Source organism: Protopterus annectens, chromosome 17.part0 (assembly GCF_019279795.1).
Source record: "Protopterus annectens isolate FY-2018-M chromosome 17.part0, PAN1.0, whole genome shotgun sequence".
In the NCBI taxonomy this organism is placed as follows: domain Eukaryota; kingdom Metazoa; phylum Chordata; order Ceratodontiformes; family Protopteridae; genus Protopterus; species Protopterus annectens.
The window spans coordinates 295,889,972-295,912,308 of NC_056751.1; the positions used below are offsets into that span (position 1 = coordinate 295,889,972).

Sequence of the window (22,337 nt, forward strand, 5' to 3'; positions counted from 1 at the left end):
AATGAGACCACAATAAATCATTTCAAAACTTTTCCCACCTTTAATGTGACCCATAACCTGTACAATTCAACTGAAAAAGAAAAACAAATCTGTTAGGGGAAAAAATATAAGAAATAAAAAAGCGTACAATAAGCTGGTTGCGTAAGTGTGCACACCCTTAAACTAATACTTTGTTGAAGCACCTTTTGATTTAATTACAGCATTCATTTTTCTTTGGTACACACCTGCCATCAATTAAAGATACTCTGATTAACCCTAAATAAAGTTCAGTTGTCCTAGTTGGATTTTTCTGACATGTACTCAGTTGCCTGCTACAGCAAAAGCCATGGTTAGCAGAGAGCTTACAAAGCATTAAAGGGATCTCATTGTTGAAAGGTATCAGTCAGAAGAAGGGTACAAAAACATTTCCACAGCATTGCACACACCATGAAACACAGTGAAGACAGGCATCAAAAAGTGGAGAAAATATGAGACAACAGTGACGCTGCAAAGAAATGGATGTCCCTCCAAAATTGATGAAAAGACAAGACGAAAACTGGTCAGGGAGGCTGCCAAGAGACCTACAGCAACACTGACGGAGCTGTAGGAATTTCTGGCAAGTACTGGTTGTGTACTACATGTGACAACAATCTCCTGTATTCTCCATATGTCTGGACTATGGTGTAGGGTTGCAAGATGGAAGCCTTTTCTTACACAGAAAAACATCCAGGCCTGGCTAAAATTTACAAAACAATACATTAGGTCCTCCAAAAGCATGTGGAGAAAATGTGTCATTGTCTGATGAGACCAAAGTTGAACTTTTTGGCTACAATTCCAAAAGGTACGTTTGGTGCAAAAACAACACTCCATATCACCAAAAGAACACCATCCCCATGGTGAAGCATGGTGGTGGCAGTATTATGCTTTGGGGTTGCCTTTCTTAAGCTGGAACTAGGGCTTTAGTCAAGGTGGAGGGAATTAAGAACAGTTCCAAACACCAGTCACCTTTGGCCCAAAACCTTCAAGCATCCGCTAGAAGGATGAAGATGAAGAGGAATTTCACCTTTCAACACGACAATGACCCCAAGTATACATCCAAAGCAACAAAATAATGGCTTCACCAGAAGAAAAATTAAAGTTTTGGAATGGCCCAGCCTGCCAGCCAGAGCCCAGACCTAAATCCAATAGAAAATCCGTGGGGTGACCTGAAGAAGGCTGCGCGTAAGAGATGCCCTTGGCAATGTGGCAGATTTGGAGCACTTTTGCAAGTGGGCAACTATTGCCAAGTCAGGATGCGCCATACTGATAGACTCTTACCAAGAAGACTGAATGCTGTAATTAAATCAAAATGTGCTTCAACAAAGTATTAGTTTAAGGGTATGCACACTTATTCTACCAGCTTATTGTACATTTTTTTATTTCTGAAGGTATGGATTATCCTTTCTACCAAGGCCAAATTCTCATCCCACCACTACAACTCACTGAACCAATTAGGCTGGCTAGAACTCCCCGACCATCTCTCATTCACTCATCTAACTACAGCACACAAAATAAATCGACAGACTCACAGACTGTCCTGCTCTGTAGACACTACTTGCCCAATACCAACCAAAAGCAAGCAACTAAGATCTGAAAATCATCTACTTCTAAAAGTAGAAAAGCCCACCTTACCTGCTGGCCAACTCCTCTATTCCTTCACCGTTGCCAACCTATGGAACTTACTTCCATCTACTATAAGAAACACAGGCAGCACTACGGCCTGCAAACAAATACTGAAAAATCATCTCAACTATTCCTGGCTATGTACCTTCTCTATAACCTAACTTCCTCCTTCTACTTATATGCTAAGTAAACTCATATGCTTTTTGCAACTGCTGACTGATGATATTTTCTCCATAATTATTATTTTTCATCACTTGTTGATACTAGTACAATAATGCTGATTAATAGAGCTGTTTATACCTCTCTGATTGAATTCATCTGGCAACCAACAAAATTCCTGCGTTTATGTATATATTCTGTATATATTACTGTAATCACTATGCGTAACACTGTATCTGCTTTTGCACCAATTAATGTTTAATATTTTCTGTAGCTATGTTCTTGTTGGAGCTTTTCTCCCCGGACCTCCAATGAAAATGGACTCTTAGGCCCAGTGGACTTTCCCGGTAAACAAATGCAAAAAAATAAATAAATAAACAGGGAAATGGGTAGTTTGGTTTAAAGTAAACTCAGATACCACTTTATGCATAATAGAAGGATTATTTCTCAGAGAAACCCTGCTCCTATGAAAAGTGAGATAGGGATGACTCATCATAAGAGCTTGCAACTTAGATACCCTTCTTGTAGAACTCAGAGCAATCAATAAAAACTTGTTTTCTCTGTTAAGGACCTCAAGTCAGACAAATTAGCTGGTTCAAATGGAGCAAGAGTCAGGTTCTCTAACACAAAATTAAAATCTCAAGAACTGTCCACCAGTTTTCTTGGAAGCCTCTAATGCAAAATCCCTTTCAATAACAGTTTGACATGGGATTGCATTAAAAAAGGAGGACCCATGGGCAGACGTGCTGAAATGGCAGATAAATGAATCTTGATAGAGGAATAATAAAGGCCATAGGACAGTAACTCACACAAATATTGTAAAACTACAGAACTAGCCCTGAACGAGTGCCAGTTATGTTATTGGAACCAACAGAAAACCTTTTCTATTTGCTACTGTATGATTTTCTAGTAACAAGCTTTCTTGCCTCTATTAGCACCTGCTTATGTCCTCAATAAACAGGTGCACAAAAGGAATTATGATCCTATTTTTCAGTCAGACAATTGAAGATGACTGATGTCGGAGGCGTTATCAGACATCCCTGTTTTTATTCTGAGTACAGTCAGTCTGCTAGGAGGCTTGAGGTAACTGACCCTAGCCATTTCCAAAAGAAGGCAAAATCATGGATGCCTGGGCTAGAAGGGAGGCACCACAATGATCTTGGGGTATTCCTTCTGAATCTTCGGAAAATACCCTGGATATTAGTGGAAAAGCACATGGAAACATTCCTGTCTAAGGAAAAGAAAAAAGTGATCCATCTTCCAGGCCTTACTGCATGGAGTCTTGGAAATTAAACTTGCCAGTTGACTATTCAGGGAGGAGGCAAAGAGGTCTGCTTAAGAAACTCCCAACAGATGAATCAAATCTTGGAACACCACCTGATCTACTTTCCATTCATGAGTGTCTATCCTGGTCCTGCTCAGTAGATCTGCCACATAGTTTTCTGCTCTGACAGAATGTAGGATGCCTGTAGAGTAAGACTGTGCTATGAAGCTGCATCTCAAGCTAACATGGCTAGTCTGCAACAGGGATATGACTTGGTTCCCTCTTGCTTGTTGATGTATCACATGACTATGGTATTGCCTGTAACCCCTTGAAGAGGTCTTGGGGACCAAAGATGGTTCAGAGAGTTGAGTGCCTTGATAAGAGCATTTCTTTAATATTTATCTGCTTGTCTGTCTTTGGTGTCCCACACCCCCTGCACTTTTATCCCTCCTAAAACTGTTTCCCAAGCAAAGTCTGAAGCATTTGTGGTGACTGACTGCCTTGGAGCAAGGATGGAGAAGAGAAGACCTGAATTTAAAGATATCTGTGGTCTCCACCAAAAGATTTTTCTTCTGACAACCCCCAGCACTGGGATCTGAAAATATAAAAGGCACTGATATTGGGACCAGAGAGATTTCATACACCATTCTTTCTCATGTTGAGTCTTGTCAGGGGTATCATGACAATCATAGAAGCCATGAGACCCAAAACCTGAAGTATTCCCTCACAGCAACTGAAGTCTGAGTTGAAAATCTTAGAAAAAGATCTAACTAAAGATATATTTTTTCTTCTGGAAGAAAAGTTCTTAGAACTAAGGTGTCTAGTTGGCATCCTAGAAACACAATCCTTTGTGAAGGAGTCAAGAAAGAATTTTGAATGTTCTCTTGGAATCATAGCTTGTGTAAGATATATGTCATCCAAGACAAAAAGATTCCTGACACTTTTGAAAAAGACTCTGTAAAGACAAGGACGTCGTTTAAATTTGTAAAAATGTGGATACCCTATAGCCTGCAATGAGCTATAACTGGAGCTAGACACCTTGTGAACAGTCTTGGTGCAATGGATAGTCCAATGGGTAAGGCACAGAAAGTACAGTTGTGTACCTACCATAAATGTAGATGTTCGAGTGTATTCACTGTTGCAGTCATTACAATTGGGTTATCCTGCTGGCAGGCTACCCGCATTCGGCCTGAATTCCAAAGTCCTGGTCTGGCGTAGGTTGCTGTCGCCTCCTCCCTGACGTCAGTGCGCCAGGGGTATAAAAGATGCAGCTAATGCCATTTTCTTCAGTTTTTCTTGCCCCAGATGTCAGGCGCCCCCAAAAGGGTAGGCTAATTTATGCCAATAAACATGCATGCAGTAAAGTAAAACTCTACCTTCATCTACAAGGAAATACACCACATAGGTTGTATAGAATAGAGAAGTACAGATTAGACCCAGCAAAGGAAAGGGGGATGGTGGGTGGGTAACCTGGACTGCAACAGTGAATACACTCGAACATCTACATTTATGGTAGATACACAACTGTACTATGCTCATCGTGTTTCACTGTTGCAGTCATTACAGTTGGGTTGAATCCCAAAGCTATGGTTGGGCGGCTGGGGCTAAATAGGATTAGGAGAGGCTATGAGGCCCTGCAGAACTACAGTGGCAAAGCCTGCTCTAGATTTAGAGTAGAGAGGTAAGTGATAGTGCTTTGTAAAAGTGTGCACTGAACTCCAAGTTGCAGCCTCTAAGATGTCTTTGGTTGGTATTCCTCTGAGGAAGGCTGCTGAAGTGGCTGCTGCTCTGGTTGAATGTGGCCTAATGCCCTTAGGCACTGATTTGCCATGCTGTGAATAGCAGAAACGAATGCAGTGGCCTATCCATTTTGAAATAGTCTGCTTTGAGATGGCCTTTCCTTGTGATCCTGCAGCATATGCCACTAGAAGTTGTTCAGTTTTTCTGAAAGCTTTAGCTCTGTCCAAGTAAAAGCGTAACTGCCTGCGAATGTCCAAAGAATGCAGAAGTCTCTCACCCTTATTCTGTGGGTTTGGATAAAAGGTAGGCAAATTAATTGTTTGAGTTAGGGCCACACTGGACACTACCTTAGGCATAAATGTCGGGTTTGTCCTCAGAGAAACCCTGTCCTGATGGAAAATGATAAAGGGCTCCACAGCCATGAGAGCCTGTAACTCTGAGACTCGTCATGCAGAGGTTATTGCTAGGAGCAAAGCTGTTTTCCAAGATAAGAATTTTATATCAGCTGTAGAGGCTGGTTCAAAAGAAGGCAGTGTGAGTTTTTCCAAGACATAATTTAGGTCCCATGCAGGTATTGGCGCTCTCCTTGGGGGTCTTATATTTTTGGCCCCTCTGAGGTACTGCCTTAGTAATGGATGAGAGAATATAGGTGGTTCTGTATTGTGGTGAGCTGAAATGGCAGAAGTATGAATCTTAATTGAGGAAAAGGATAGGCCTTTGTCCAGCATCTCAGTTAAGTATTGTAAAATCTGAGGAATATTTGGTACGATTGTGTCAATTCCTTGTGCCTGGTTCCAAGCACAGAATCTCTTCCATTTTTCTGCATAAGATTTTCTGGTGCTAGGCCTCCTGGCCTCCAAAATAACATCCGTCACTGCTTTAGACAGAGGCCTGTTTTGAATGGTTACATTATCTGCCATGCTGCCAGGTTTAAGGTCCTGAGTTGGCTGTGGAGGATCTGACTGTTTTGTTGAGTCAATACGTGAGGAATTTGAGGCAATGTCCAGGCTGGGCATTGAGACAAGCTCATTAGGATTGGGTACCAGTGCTGGCGGGGCCAGTCTGGGGCAATCAGTATCATTTTTGGCTTCTCTTGTCTGACCTTTAGGAGTACCTTGGGGAGGAGAGGCAGTGGTGGAAAGGCATACACTGTTAAGTTTTTCCATCCGAAAGATAGAGCGTCCACTTTCCATGCTAGCTTGTGATAAGTCCTTGTGCAGAATTTCTGCGGTTAGCATTTGTGAGGCAAGGCAAAGAGGTCTATGTCCGGGCATCCCCATTTCCTTGTTATCATTCTGAAGACTTGTGGATCCAATTTCCACTCGTGGGGATCCATTAGGTTTCTGCTTAGTTCGTCTGCCAGAGAATTTATCCTTCCTTGCAGGTATTGTGCTTGCAGATGTACTCGGTAAGTCAATGCTGTGTCCCACAAAGTCATGGCTAGTCTGCAGATGGGGTAGGAATGTGTGCCTCCCTGCTTGTTTATGTACCACATGACTGTGGTATTGTCTGTCTTTATCAATAGTTGTCCTGGATGAAGTAGATCCTTGCAGGCTGTCAGGCATTTTGAACAGCTAGCATCTCTTTTTGATTGATATGTATGCATTTGGCTTGCGGACCATGTGCCCTGAATACATCTTCCTGCCATATGGGCCCCCCAGGCATAATCTGATGCATCTGTTGTTAATGTCTGCCTGGCTGTGGGTAAAGTGAAAGGCTGTCCCTTGTTGTGGTGACAGGCCTGTGCCCACCATCGAAACACCTGTTGCAGGCAGGGAATGAAGGTAATTATTGTTTCCAGGCTGTGGCAATGTCGAGTCCAAACATTTTTTAGATACCATTGTAGTTTCCTCATATGCAGTCTTGCATATGGAATTAGCAGTATGCAGGATGCCATGAAGCCCAAAGCTTGCAGAATTTTTCTTGAAGATAACTGGGTCTTTGTTGCCAACATTTTGAAATAAGTAGTCAGTTGTCTTTGTTTGTCTGGCGTGAGATAAGCCATCTGGGCAGTTGTATTTAAGCTTGCACCCAGGAATATTATCTCTTGTGAGGATACTAGTTTTGATTTCTTTTCGTTTACTGTGTACCCTAGGCATGTTAGTAATCTTTTTACAAACGCCAGATGCTGTAGTAGAATGTCTTTGTTCTCTGCTTGAATAAGGCAATCGTCCAAGTAAGGATAAATTTGTATTCCTCTTTGTTTGCAAAATGCAATTACTGGTGCCAGGCATTTTGTGAAGACCCTGGGTGCAGTAGATAAGCCAAAGGGCAGTGCAGAGAATTGGTAGTGCATTGAGCCAGCTATAAATCTGAGGTATCTTCTGCATGAAGGTCTGATTGGGACATGCAGGTATGCCTCTTTTAGGTCTAAAGTCACAAGCCATGCCTTCTTGCCCAGCATAGGCAGGAGCTGCTACAGAGTCAACATTTTGAATTTTGGAATATCCAGAAATGTGTTTAGAATAGACAGGTCCAGTATTGGTCTCCATGCATTGTCCTTTCTGGGCACCAAGAAGAGTCGAGTAAAATCCTTGTCCCTGCTCTTGCTGTGGCACTCGCTGAATGGCCCTCATGTCCATGAGGGCTGAAACTTGTTTTTGAGACTCTGCCCATTGATTGTGTGGCAGGTCTGGCATTCAATTTGCCCTTGGCAGGGTGTGAAAATGGAACCTGTAGCCTTGAGAAACTATATTCAGGACCCATTTGTCCTGGGTGGTCATGTGCCAATTCTGTGAAAAAAGTGCTAGTTTTCCCCCTAAAGGGGCTGCTAAAAGATAAGTGCTCGGTGCTGGCAGGGGAACGTCATTGAGACTTTCTTGTATGGCTGTGATTTATCTGCTCTATTTTTGGAGGTAGAAGCACCCCATTGTTTAGACCTGTATGAGCCCTGGGCCTGGGATCTGCCTCTGGGCAGTCTGTATCTGCCTCTTTGTAGCCTGTCTGACACTGGAAAGGACCAATTCTTTGCAGGCCAGTCCCTGCTAAATCTGTGAGGTTGTACCTGTAAGAAATCCTTGACTGTTTGCATAGATTTAGCTTTGTCCTCCATTTTCTTCAACACCTCTTCTGCTTTAACACCAAACAAGGTATCATGCTGTAATGGAGCATCTAATAATTTTGCTTTAACATAATCAGGCAGATTCTGTTCCTTTAACCAAGCATGCCTCCTAAAGACAGAACCCGTAACAGCAGCCCTGCAGGAGGCCTCCAGAGAATCAAAACCACATTGCAAAGTATGCTTTTCCACTTGTTCAGCTGCATGCAATAAAACCTGCATTTCTTTGTTTTCTGCACATTCAGAATTTGTCAACATTTTCTGTTTTAGTAGTGACATAAGATATTGTTGATATTTAAGCATATGAAACTGACAATTTAAGGCCCTTACAGCCAAAGTAGCAGAAGTGTAAATCTTTCCCCCATCTGTCCAGGGCCCTTGAATCCCTATCAGAGGGAATAGGGTTTTTTGCAGTGGACGCTTTGACCCCTTTGGGACCCTGAGAAATAGTTTCTGGGTCAGCAGCAGGGTTTCTATAAAGAAATTTATGTGAATCAGGAACCCTGTAGTATCTGTCTTGCTTAACAGGAGCTGGTGGTAAAGAGTCAGGAGTGAGTCTGGACTCTATAAAGACATCATCTACAATGTCTAAAACAGGTGGAATAGCAAGGGGCATGTGCTGTGGTAGTAAACGAAAATCTCTGAGCCTTTTCTTAGATTCTGAATAATCTTGGCTTTCCCAATAAAAATGCTCCCTCATAGTATGCAGGGTCTCCCCAAAGGAATAATCTTCAGGAGGAGAGGCTGAAGGGATAGATTCTTCAGCATCAGAATCCTCGTAAGGAGGAAGAGAGTATCCCTGTTCAGAAGAGGAATCAGAGGAAATGGAAACTTGATCTGAAGATTCATATTCTGTCTCTTGCCTAGGTCTCTTATCAGGAGGGGATGGGAACCCCTGATCAAAGTAATTAGGTCTTCGGCCATTTTAAGCATCTGTTTTTTAGGCATGGAGGCCTGCCTGGTGAATGTTGTACTTGTTTCTTTGTCTTTAGAGGTGCTTTAGTCTTTACCTTTGAAGCTGAAGTTGTTTTTACATATAAGTGTGTAGGCCTGAAAACACCCTCAGAAGCCGATGCCTGCTCAGCGGCGCCGGACCCATCTGAGGTCATAGTTTCCAAGGGTCCAGTACCTTGAGTTTCCAGCGGCCTAGCCGGCTCCACGTGAGAGTCGGAAGTGGCCTGTGGCTCTGAGGTAGCGGGCATCAGGGGCTGCGAAAGCGCCTCACTGAGAACCAGCGAACCGGTGACTGGCTTAGCTGAAGCCTCTTCGTCAGTTTTGGACCTCGGATGCTTGTCCTTTTCTTTGTGCTTTTTATAAATTCCGGTAGTCGGCTGTTCCGACAGCATTATATAATTAAATCTTCTGCCAAAATAATGAAATGCAAAATCGTACCGATGCTTAATAGTGCGTTGGTTAAATCTAGCACAAAACTGACAACTAGCAACGTCGTGGTCAGGGCCTAGGCAAGGAATACAGTAAGAATGAAAATCCTTATGAGGTATTTGCTTCCCACAAGAAATACAATTATTAACTTTTTCTGACATCGGTCTGGAGCAAGAAAAAAGTTTCCCCAACGGGGTACTTAGCTTTAATGAAGACTTTGGATCTGAAATTCAAACTTGAAAATCTCAGGAGTAGGCCGACCGGCACTTGTGAACTGCTTTTGCTTTGGGCACCGCGCGGCAAGAAAGACTAAAGAAAATAGCGTCGGCTGCATCTTTTATACCCCTGGCGCACTGACGTCAGGGAGGAGGCGACAGCAACCGACGCTGGACCAGGACTTTGGAATTCAGGCCGACTGCAGGTAACCTGCCAGCAGGATAACCCAATTGTAATGACTGCAACAGTGAAACACGATGAACATCTGATAATGTGATCTAGACACACAAACCCTTAAGAAATATTTAAAGTCTGGATGTATAAGGATGAGATGATAAGCATCTTTTAAGTCTAGTGTTACAGGAAACTTGAAAGAGGAATAAAAGGTAACGGGTAGTAAGGTGACATCGTTTTGAATTTAGTTACTGTCACAAACAGGTTTAGGAAATAAAGATCCAGAATTGGTCTCCAAGCATTCTTTCTTTCTTTCTTTCTTCCTTTCTTTCTTTCTTTCTTTCTCTAGCACTAGTAACTTCTTTGAATAACAACCCTTCCCACCTGAGAAGGAGGACCTGGTTCTATCACTCCCTTGGACATTTTGAAAAGGAGGGCTGAAAAATCTTAAAGAGATTCCATGGAGCAGTTTGCCCCTTTCATCACACTGTCTGATCACCTTTACAGCAGAGGTATCAAACACTAAATCTCTATCCAAGGCAAATTTAAAATCTCATTTTAATATAACCTGGGAAGTTATGAGAATGCAGCTATGCAAACCTCCTCAAAACAGTACCAGTGGCCATAGCCCTGAAAGAAGTATCAACAGAGTCATACAGAAACACACACACACACACACACACACACACACACACACACACACACACACACACACACACACACACACACACGGCAAACAATGAATAGTGACATGTGCTACAGTAGAAACAAAGTTAAAGCAGATTTTCCTTAAAAAGGAACTACAGATAAAACATTCCTCATACTTTCATAATTTGTCAGAACAAACATTAACATATGATCCTGACAACTCAAAATTCTGAAAATCAAAGTTGCAGAAGTATACACTTTTTCCCAAACCTATCAATAATTTTCCCATACTTATCAGAAACAGTAGGACTGCAATTAACTATGTGCTTAACAGCAGTGGAATCAATTAAAGTTGTAGCTGCTAGGTTAGGTTTGGGAACACAGTATAAACATTTAAAAGATTGAGGAACTTTATATATCCTATCTGCCTTTTTAGGAGTAGCTGGCTATCAGAAAAAATTGCAGGCAGTAACACACATATCCTTTAAAGCAGACAGAACAGGAGGAATGAGTGTAGGCTCTGGAAAATCATTCTTTAACAACTCATAGTATTTTCTGAATGACTGAGAAAAGTACAGTTGTGTACACTTACCATAAATGTAGATGTTCGAGTGTATTCACTGTTGCAGTCATTACATTTGGGTAATCTGCTGGCAGGTTGCCCTCAGTCGGCCTGAATATCAAAGTCTTGGGTCCTGCGTCAGTTGCTGTCTCCTCTTCCATGACGTCAGGTCGTCAGGGGTATAAAACATGCAGCCGACACCATTTTATTCAGTTTTTCTTGCCCCAGATGTCAGGTGCCTCCCAAATGGGGAGCAAAACAATATATATATTATATAAAAACAAACAGCAATATATATGTAAATGCAATTTTAGCAACATAAACTTTACCTTCATCTAAAAGCAAATACACCACAAAGGCTTTAGAATATAGTGAAGGAAAGAGAAGTTCTAGAAAAAAGGGGGATGGTGGGTGGGTAACCCGGACTGCAACAGTGAATACACTCGGACATCTACATTTATGGTAAGTGTACACAACTGTACTATGTTCTTCATGTTTCACTACTGCAGTCATTACATTTGGGTAGAATCCCACAGCTATGGATGGGAGGATGGAACTAAATAGCATTAGGAGCGGCTATAAGGCCCTGCAGAACTGCAGTGGCAAAGCCTGCCCTGGACTTAGAGAAGAGAGGCAAATGATAATGCTTTGTAAAGGTATGAACAAAGATCCAATTAGCAGCTTCTAGAATGTCTTTTGTTGGAACTCCTCTGAGAAAGGCTGCTGAGGAAGATGCAGCCCTGGTGGAATGTGACCCGTTTACCATGATGCAAGTAGCAGAAACAAATGCAGTGGCTTATCCACTTTGAAACAGTCTGCTTTGATATAGCCTTCCCCTCTGATCCTGCAGCAAATGCCACCAGAAGTTGCTCAGACTTTCTTAGAGATTTGGTCCTGTTTAAGTAGAATCTTAGTTGTCTGTGTACGTCTAAGGAATGCAGAAACCACTCCCCCTTGTTCTGCAGATTTGGGTAAAATGTTGGCAGGTGAATAGTTTGGTTAAGAGCCACACTGGATACCACCTTAGGCATAAAGGAAGGATTGGTCCTGAGGGACACCCTGTCTGGGTAAAATGTAATAAAAGGCTCCACAGCCATGAGGGCATGTAGTTCTGAAGCCCTTCTTGCTGAAGTGATTGCCAAAAGGAAAGCTGTTTTCCAAGATAAAAAATTTTAAATCCGTAGTAGCTGCTGGTTCAAAAGGAGGCAGGTGAGATTTTCCAGCACAAAATTGAAGTCCCATGCAAGAGTTGGTGATCTTCTGGGAGGCCTTAAATTTTTGGCCCCTCTAAGATACTGTTTTTAGCAGAGGATGAGAAAAGATGGGAGGCTCCATGTTGTAATGAGCCGAGATGGCAGAGGCATGGATTTTTATTGAAGAAAAAGATAGGCCCTTGTCAAGCATCTCAGTCACGTATTGTAAAATCTGAGGAATATTTGGCTTTGCTGTGTCCGTTCCTTGTGCTTGGTTTCAAGCACAGAATATCTTCCATTTATCAGCATAAGATGTTCTAGTAATAGGCCTTCTGGCTTCCAAAATGACATCCATCACAGATTTACTGAGAGGTGCTGTTTGAATAATTACATGATCAGCCATGCTGCCAGGTTCAGAGTTTGGAGATGAGCTTGCAGAATTTGATTACTCTGCTGAGACAGTAGATGAGGTATTTGAGGCAAGTACCAAGGAGGGAGTTGAGACATATTCCTTAGAATTGGGTACCAGTGCTGGCGAGGCCAGTCCGGGGCAATTAGGATAATTTTTGTTTTTTCCTGTCTGACCTTTAATAAGACCTTGGGGAGAAGAGGCAGAGGAGGAAAGGCGTAGACTGATAGGTTTTCCCAACTGAAGGATATGGCATCCACTTTCCATGCTTGTCTGTGATAAGTCCTTGTGCAGAATTTGTCCAGTTGATAATTCTGGGGAGAGGCAAATAGATCTATGTCTGGGCTCCCCCATTTCTGTGTTATCAGGCTGAAGACTTGTGGATCCAGTTTCCACTTGTGAGGGTCCATAGGATTTCTGCTTAGGTCGTCTGCCAGAGTATTTTGTTTTCCCGGCAGGAATTGAGCTTGAAGATGTACTTGGTAAGTCAAGGCTGTGTCCCACAATGCCATGGCTAGTCTACAAAGGGGGTAGGAATGTGTAGCCCCCTGCTTGTTTATGTACCACATAACCATGGTGTTGTCCATCTTTATCAGTAGTTGTCCTGGATGAAGCAAGTCCTTGAAGGCTGTCAGGGCATTCTGAACAGCTAGCATCTCTTTTTGGTTGATATGCAGATGCATTTGTTTTGGGCTCCATATGCCCTGAATGCATCTCCTCGCCAGGTGGGCCCCCCAAGCATAGCCTGATGCATCTGTAGTTAGGGTTTGGGTGGCAGGGGGTAGAGTGAAAGACCGTTCCTTGTTCTGGTGACATGTCTCTGCCCACCAAAGAAACTCCTGTTGTAGGCATGGAATGAGAGGAATCATCGTTTCCAGAATGTGACAATGTTGACTCCATAAACTTTTTAGATACCACTGTAGTTTCCTCATATGCAGTCTTGCATATGGAATTAGTAGAATGCAAGATGCCATGAACCCCAAAGCCTGCAGAATTTGTCTTGCAGATAACTGGGTTTTTGTTGCCATCTGTTTGAAGTATATAGTCAGTTGCCTTTGTTTGTCTGGCGTAAGGTAAGCCATCTGGGCAGTTGTATTCAAGCTTGCACCCAGGAATTTAATTTTTTGAGGGTAGCCATTGTGATTTCTTTTCGTTTATTGTTTACCCTAGGCATGTTAGAAGCCTTTTTACGAACTCCAGATGTTGAAGAATGTCCTTGTTTTCTGCTTGAAAGAGACAGTCGTCCAAGTAAGGATAGATTTGTATGCTTCTTTGTCTGCAAAATGCAATTACTGGTGCCAGGCACTTAGACCCTAGGCGCAGTAGATAAGCCAAAGGGCAGTGCAGAGAATTGGTAATGCATAAAACCTGCCTTGAAGCGGAGGTATGTTCTGCATGATTCCCTTATTGGGATATGCAGGTATGCCTCTTTTAAGTCTAGAGTCACTAACCAAGTGTTCTTGCCCAGCATGGGCAGTAGCTGTTGTAAAGTCAGCATTTTGAATTTTGGGATGTCCAAGAATGTGTTCCAAATCGATAAGTCCAGTACTGGACGCCAGTCATTGTCTTTTCTGGGTACCAGAAACAGTCTTAAGTAAAAACCTTGTCGTTTTTCCTGTTCTGGTACTGGTTGAATAGCCCCCATATCCATGAGGGATGTAACTTGTTTCTGAGCCTCTGCCCATTGATTTTGTGGCAGATCTGGCCAACTGTTTGGAATTAGCAAAGTATGGAAATGAAATCTGTACCCCTGGGATACTATGTTCAATACTCACTTGTCATGGGTTATTAACTGCCAATTTTGAGCATGAAGTGCTAATTTTCCCCCCAAAGGGGCTGCCAAAAGATAAGTGCTTGGTGATGGTAGAGGGACGTCATTGAGACTACTTACTGTAGGGTTGTGCTTTGTTTCCTCCAGATTTGGAGGTAGAGGCACCCCAATGCTTTGACCTTTAAGAAACCTGTGATTGGTATCTAGAGCCTTTTGAGTGCCTAGATTTGCCTTGTGAGGCTCTGTTCGACACAGGAAAGGACCAGTTTTTAGTAGGCCAGTGTCTACTGAATCTGGGTGGCTGCACTTGTAAGAAATCTTTTACAGTTTGCATAGATTTAGCTTTGTCTTCTATTTTCTTTAAAACCTCTTCTGCCTTATTACCAAACAGAGTATCATGCTGTAAAGGTGTATCCAACAATTTAGCTTTAACATGACCAGGCAGATTTTGCTCCTTGAGCCAGGCATGCCTTCTAATCACAGATCCATTAACTGTGGCCCTGCAAGAGGCCTCCAAGGAATCAAAACCACATTGCAAAGTATGCTTTCCAACCTGTTCTGCTGCATGCAATAATTCCTGTAATTCTTTATTTTCTACACAATCAGAAATCAACATAATTTTCTTTTTCAATAAGCCTATAACATGCTGTTGATATTTAAGCATATGAAACTGGCAGTTTAAAGCCCTAATTGCCAAAGGTGCAGACGTATAAACCTTCTTTCCCCATCTATCCAGCGCCCTGGAATCTCTATCAGAGGGGGTAGGATTTTTGGCTGTAGTAGCCTTTACACCTTTGGGACTCTGTGAGATAGTTTCAGGATCAGCAGCAGGATTTTTGAATAAAAATTTGTGGGAGTCAGGAACCCTGTAATATCTATTTGGCTTACTAGGAGCCAGAGGTAGGGAATCAGGAGCCATGCTTGATTCCGAAAACACATCATCAACAATGTCTAATACAGTAGGTATAGCCAAAGGCCTATGCTGAGGAAGAAGAAGGAAATCCCTAAGCCTCTTTTTTTATTCGGAGAAATCCTGACTCTCCCATTGAAAACGCTCCCTTAAAGTATGCAAGGTTTCTCCAAAAGAATAATCCTCAGGAGGAGATGCAGATGGTATGGATTCTTCAGCATCTGAATCCTCATAGGGTGGTATAGAAAATTCCTGATCAGAAGAGGAATCAGAAGAAATAGAAACCTGATCTGAAGATTCATAATCAGTGTCTTGCCTAGGCCTCTTAGCAGGGGGGGTTGGGAACCCCTGATCAAGGTAATTAAGTCCTCAGCCATTTTGATCATCTGTTTTTTAGGTATGGGGCCTGAGCACGTGGCTCATGCATTGTTTTTTTAGACTTAGAAGTTGTTTTTTTTTTAAGCTGGCGTCGGTTTTATCTAGAAATGTTGAGGCCTGAAGACCCCCTCAGAAGCCGGTGCCTGCTCAGCGGCTCCGGACCCATCCGAGCGAGAGACATCCACGGGTTCAATGAATCTCGCAGCATATACCGGACTCCGCATGGGTCTCGGTAGAGGCCTGCGAATCAAAAGTAGTGGGTATCAGGGGCTGCAAAAGGGCCTCAATGAGTACCGGCGAACCGGCGACTGGCTTAGGAGAAGCTTCGTCATCGGTTTTGGACTGACAGCCTGTCTCTGTCTTTTTCTTTGCGTTTTTTGTGAACTCCGGTAGTCGGATTGCTATCCAACGACATTTCAGGGTAATTAAATCTGGATCCAAAATATTTTGAAGCAAAGATATACAGACGCTTAATAGTGCGTTGGTTAAGTCTAGCACAAAACCGACAGCAAGGCACGATATGATCTAGGCCTAGGCAAGGAATATACTACAAATGAAAATCCTTATGAGCTATTTGCTTCCCACAAGTAATGCAATTATTAACTTTTACTGACATCGGTAAAGAGCAAGAAAAAGTTTCCACAACGGGGTACTTAGCTTTAATTGAAGACTTCGGTTCTGAAACTCGAATGCAAAAATTTCAGGAGTCGGCCGACCGGCACTTGCAAACTGCTTCTGCTTTGGGCACCGCATGGCAAGAAAGACTGAATAAAATGGCGTTGGCTGCATGTTTTATACTCCTGATGACCTGACGTCATGGAAGAGGAGACAGCAACCAACGCAGGACCCAAGACTTTGATATTCAGGCCGACTGAGGGCAACCTGCCAGCAGATTACCCAAATGTAATGACTGCAACAGTGAAACACGAAGAACATCCTCAGTGGTCTTCCACTGAAAACACTGGCACATTCAAGCAAGAGTCTTAGAAGTGAAACACCTGCATGGAGATTCAGAAACACAGCTCTCCTCAGAGTCTGAATCAGAAATCCGAGGACAAGACCTTGCATCTTTCCTTGCACCTTACTGTTCAGATTCAGAATCTTGAATCTCTTCAGGAAAAGAGGAATCTCTCTTTGTTTACCAGAAGCTACTTTGCAAGAAGGATCAATAGCCTGAATTAAACCATGTGCTAAACCAAGTGAACCACTTCTATAAAAAAAAAAAAAAAAAAAAACTGAGAAGAAGTAGATACAAGCTTGGTTTTCTGTTTCTTTTTGACAGGAAAAATGGACCAACCATGTTGCTAATGACAGCAGCTGCTTCCCAAGGATGGGCACAGCATTCTGACACAACAGGGAAACTATCCCTGTTCCCTCTCACAGGGCCAACAGCAGCATCTCTTCCCTGTACACTGAGGGGCTCCCAAAAGCCACAGAGGATGTGGCTAACCCCCAGTACATAGTGGCTCTAGGTGTAACAAATGGCCACAGCAGAGCCACCCACCTGAGGCAAATCGTTGGCCTGCTGTGGTGGCAAAGACTATTTGACTAACATTCTCTTTTTGTGGCTGGAAGGACTGACCACTGGGCCAGTAGTCTATTCCATAATCAAGCCGAAAATGGTGCCTTTTTCCCATGGAAGAAAGGCAGCAATTGCTGGTAAACACTACCAGACCACAAAAGTTAGTTTTGGATAGAAAAAAATGCAGTAAAAAGTACTTTAAAACATTAATCCAACCCTACAAAAGAAAAATAAGCACAATTTCTCCACAGGAAAAAAATGTTTCTAGTTACTTTTAAACTGAGAGGAAAAAAAAGAATGCTCCCTTTAAAAGTAGTTTACAGTCTCAAGACAGTCCATTAAAACACAATACTCCTAGCTTTAAAATAATTTTCCTGAAGTGAAAAGTAATAAAACATCAACAAAACAAAGAAAATTGAAGATTTATTTCCCCAAAGGGAACTTATCCACCAGCAAAGGAAAGCACAAGCTAGAAGTTGATCCTCTAAAGTCTCATAGGAGCGTACTCTCTGGTGACAGTAAAGCTCTCCAGGGCTTCACACCCAAATGTGTCTTTTAATCAGCTCAGCTCGAACTGCCTGACAATTTTTGCACATGAAAGGCATTCTGAAGTTTTTGACCTGGCCCCCTGTTATACCCTTGGCAGGATAAAACCCATATATCTAAGGCTACTGCAGTAGCGATTGATACGATGAACATCAAAAGAATAGGTACTGCTGGCTATTTTATGGAATACTTTCTTGGTACAAATTGGATCTTAAGACTTTACACAAGTAAAATAGATAATTATAACATACCACAACAATTTCTGCTAGGTACTCAAAAGCACAGTGAGCAATGCAACCATACTGTACAGTATATCCTATAAATCCAAGAGCTTTTCCCACTATACTTCGAAGCATTTTACATCCAGTTTGTTCTCCCAACTCTCTTTGATCTGCACCTACGTGAAAAAAAAAAAGCAGCATTTTTACTATTACAATACGACAAGACAACTGCATGAAGTTAGAAAAAATGCACTACATGTTAACTTTCAGATACATGCAAAAAAAATCAATATTTATGTCATCTATTAGTTGAAAAAATGTTACTTAACAGTAAACAAGTGTAACAATTTTTGGTACTTGCGTATTATCGCAACCACATTTAGAGCGTGAGAAGCGACTCATTTCCAACGGCTTCTCCTGCCCAGTTATATTGTCCAACTTACTTGGGGAGTGTGTGTGTGTGTGTGTGTGTGTGTGTGTGTGTGTGTGTGTGTGTGTGTTGACAAGTGTGCACAGATGGTACGGATAATGGGTGAGATATCGGAGAAGGATTTCATAATTATATTATCGCAACCACTTTCGAAGCAGGAGAAATGTCTCATTTCCAAGCCGTTCTCCTGCCAAACAATGTTGTGAAATGTACTTCAGAAGTGTGTGTCTTGACAACTGCATTTCTGAACTCTGCAAAACCGAGATTGACTTAATAATAAACTGCACAAGCGAATTCATTCACGATCAAGAATGGGTACAAAGTACTATTCAGTTGAGGACGAAAACAGCTAAGAAAGATACGTTTACTTTCATTTTCTTTGTAAACGTGCAGGTCTGAATACTTTGCAAGTAAGCATGACATCGTAATGGTGAAAGGTTAACCCTGTTTTCTTTAAGGCTGATCTCGAGTTCATAGTTGTATTACAGTTTTGGAAAGGCTATTGCTATAGTTATATGTAACAAATTTCCTTCGCAAATGGGTAGGGTGCCTATTACATCCTGTGGTGATGTACAGGTAATACCCGGTGAAAAACGAGACAGTTAATGGTAAAGGTCGCCATTCTTTTACACTTGGTAAGCAGAATATGTTCACCGGAAAGTGACTGTCATGAAGACAGTTCAGTGACACACACTTCCAAAGTGACTTTGACAACAGTTTTTCGGCAACACAATGGCTTGGAACTGAGATGGTTGCGTTGCTGCGAATGTGGTTGCGATAATACGCAAGTACCCAATTTTTATTTTTTATTAACTAGTAAAATAGGTTTACTTAATGGTAAATTTAGCTCAAAAAGAGGTGTCATCATGTATAGTATACGAGTAATAATGGCATCATTGGCTAGCAGTGCAAAGAGAGAGACTTTTGTATATGTATCATAATGAGCACAGCATAAACGTATCTGTAAATCACAAGACAGTGCAAACTATAACATACCAAAGCCAAGTCACAGAGTCCTGTCAGAGTGTGTAAATATACACACGTCATGGCAAGACTGAATGTGCGAGATGTGGCATTGCTACAGAAAGCTTGTTTAAAGGAGGTAGTTTGCTCCTTATTTAGACTGTCAACAGCACACAGCATGTAACTAAGCTGGGCTTCTGTTCTAGTAATCTGTGTACAAGGAGAGGCATATTACAGTCCTAAAGAAAGCTAAGGGTATGAAACATTCTAAAATGGTAATACGGACTCGGAACTTAAAAGTTCCAGGCATAGACATGTCTACGAAGGTAATGTTTCAGTGGTAAGAAACCTCAATTCTTTTCACGGTTTCCTATAAGTATCCTACATGTTTGCATGTGATAAGAGGTAAGCACAAATCTACAGTACAAGGTAAGCAGCAGGAATTATCTGGATAGCATCTTAAGAGGTACGGAAAACAGCTATGAAATCAAATGTAGATAAGAAAACGTGATGCCGTTTTCCAAACAGGAAAAACGGACCATGCTGGGAGTAACTTGATCAAGAGGAAACATTACTGCACTTGAGAAACTAAAGGATAGAATTCAAACAGGAAAATAGTCCTCACAGAAGACACAGCTTCAAGAAGCATTTAGATGCTAGAGATGACATGATATAAATAAAGATATACAAAATCATAGAACGAGTGTAATACACAAGGAGCAGGGACAGAGAACTTTTGCCTGTAAATTGCTTCAAAAATCATGTACAGTTAGAAGATGCAGTCTCACTGTCATGGGCTAAATTGAATATCTCTACCTGAAAGATGACAAGAAAGAAATGGACATTATTTTTTGGTAAAGAAACTGTAAAAAGATTTCTTATATTTGAGACTGAGGGGAAGGTTGGGGGGGGGGGGGGGTAGATGCATGTCTTATCCTACAACCATGTCAAAGTTTATCCATGTGCTTAATCCTAAATGCTACACAAGTCCATCCCAAAATGATAAAATATCAAACCAAAAATACTGTAAGTAGGGTGAAGAGGGGTGCACTTCTGTGAGCAAGCTATAAAGGATCATAATTGTCACCTCAGAAAAGCTATTAATCTGGCATGAATGCAGTAATGGCATTCATCGAAGGAGCTGCAGCAAATATCATGGCTGCTTAACTGAATGCACTCATTTGTTTGTAGTGTGTGTTTATAACTCTAGAAAGAAGGTAGTATATGCTATTTACTACACGGCTTCAGTTACAAGAGAATGTTTTTTGGGTCCTCAACTTGGGATTAATGGGTTGATGGGAGGCACTACTCGGATAACTGGCCAGGGAACCAAGTGACCTAGCTAAGGCTCTTACTGATTAGCTATATCAAATAACGCTATAAGTTACAAACAAATACAAGAAAGCAAACACCATAAAAATGCTGTAAATCAAAATTAAATCACTCCAAAGCATAACCCGAGAAAGCAAACACTGTAATAAAATGGAATCTATTAAAATATATCAAAACCTGTTAAATTAATACAAAAAATCCAGTCAAATAAGGCAACCAAGTTCAAGTACCACTACAGACTAAAAAACACTCTTGTCAGAATGGGAACTTGTTCAAAACTAAAGACTTTACATCTAAAAACCAAACTATAAGTAACATTAGAAGTAAGTGTCCAGCTTAACATAACAGAACAGTTTTTATTTAGCAAAGACATGTACTTTGAATTTAGTCAAAAGATTCTCAAAGATTTCTGCTTAAAATCAAAACACATAATCCACTAAAGAGATCATCATACCTGCATCACAAACATCCAGATCAAGAAAACAGCAAATACATTTCATGTAATAGTTAAAATAAGGTTTAAGGGATAGAAAACAGCAAATACATTGCCTGCAATGGTTAAAATAAGGTTTAAGGGATGGCAGGAACTGAGCAATTTATGTAAAGTTAGAATATCTACATTAGTGTTGTTAAAGTGAATTGTTGTTGAAAAAGTACACTGCACTAAAATAATGGGAAATACTGCTATGGGTTGCTTTTTTCCAAGTAATATGTGGGTACCTATGTCAGTTTTACAACTGCAGTTTAATAAAGACATTAAAAAATGATAACTTAAGCAAATAAGCAGATAGGGAAAGAGCCTGCAACACAGACTAGAATACTGCTAAACTGCTCACTCCAAATACTGTTTGAATCTTCATACACATTCAGTCTGCTAATAAAATAGACTACAGGGTAATAAACTTTCAACAATGGTTTCAACAAAGTCAAAAGCAATCAGATCAGGGAGAAAACCTTACAGTGAATTTAGCAAAGATATATTCAGTCCAAATGATGCTCTTATCTTCTTATACAAAAACTAAAATGAACTCCCAATGCTGTGTCTCAAACAGCCAAGTTTAAGACCATGAGTCCACCTCTACAAATGATTAAGATGATGAAACAGACATGAGTAGGCAGGGAACCAAATGACAAATTAGGACACTGGTATATTCCATCGTTCTGCTGAGCATGTTACCAGATAGGAAACAGTAAATCAATTCTAAGCTACCTCAGACTGCAGGATGGTATTCAAAATAAAGACAAGAAAAGAAGCTAAAATCAATCTCTGTGAAAAGGAAGCAGGAAAAAAAATGTTTATTAAAAAATTAATTCAGTAACAGAGCCACTGGTAGCCAACTGTCACTATCTTGGACAATAAAAGGTGGGGACCCTGGCCTCAAAGTACTTTCCTTATTGCTCAAGGATGTGATTACACACTAAGCAGAAGTCATTCTAAGGTTGCCTGTAAAATGCATTTTTGTGACTGCTTCTACCAAAGTCAAGTAGAAAAAGTTCAGGCCATCAGTGAGGAGGAAGAAGCAGCAAATCACTGCATCAAAATAATCTACAGTTTTCTCTCTCTCGCACTCTTTCTTTCTCAAACACTCACACACACACACACACACACACACACACACACACACACACACACACACACACACACACACACACACACACACATACACACACATACACACACACACACACATACACACACACAAACACACACACTAAAATTGTCATCAAGAGTTGTAAATTCAGCATGTAGTGGTTAACATCAGCATCTGGCACCATGGCAAAGGACTCCCAACTTTGGAACACTGCCTTCAAAGTTT

The 22,337-nt window shown here is 41.4% G+C and overlaps 1 protein-coding gene across 4 annotated transcripts in view; it reads right to left on the reverse strand.

The window, feature by feature from the left end:
* IMMP1L (inner mitochondrial membrane peptidase subunit 1) overlaps window positions 1-22,337 on the reverse strand; it is an 836,932-nt gene that overhangs the window by 642,237 nt on the left and 172,358 nt on the right. For all 4 annotated transcript variants that reach the window (XM_044058964.1, XM_044058965.1, XM_044058963.1 and 1 more), the window contains one exon: window positions 17,826-17,971. In XM_044058964.1, the coding sequence (XP_043914899.1) occupies window positions 17,826-17,930 (105 nt within the window). In that variant the 5' untranslated portion in view covers window positions 17,931-17,971. The remainder of the gene's footprint in view (window positions 1-17,825; window positions 17,972-22,337) is intronic.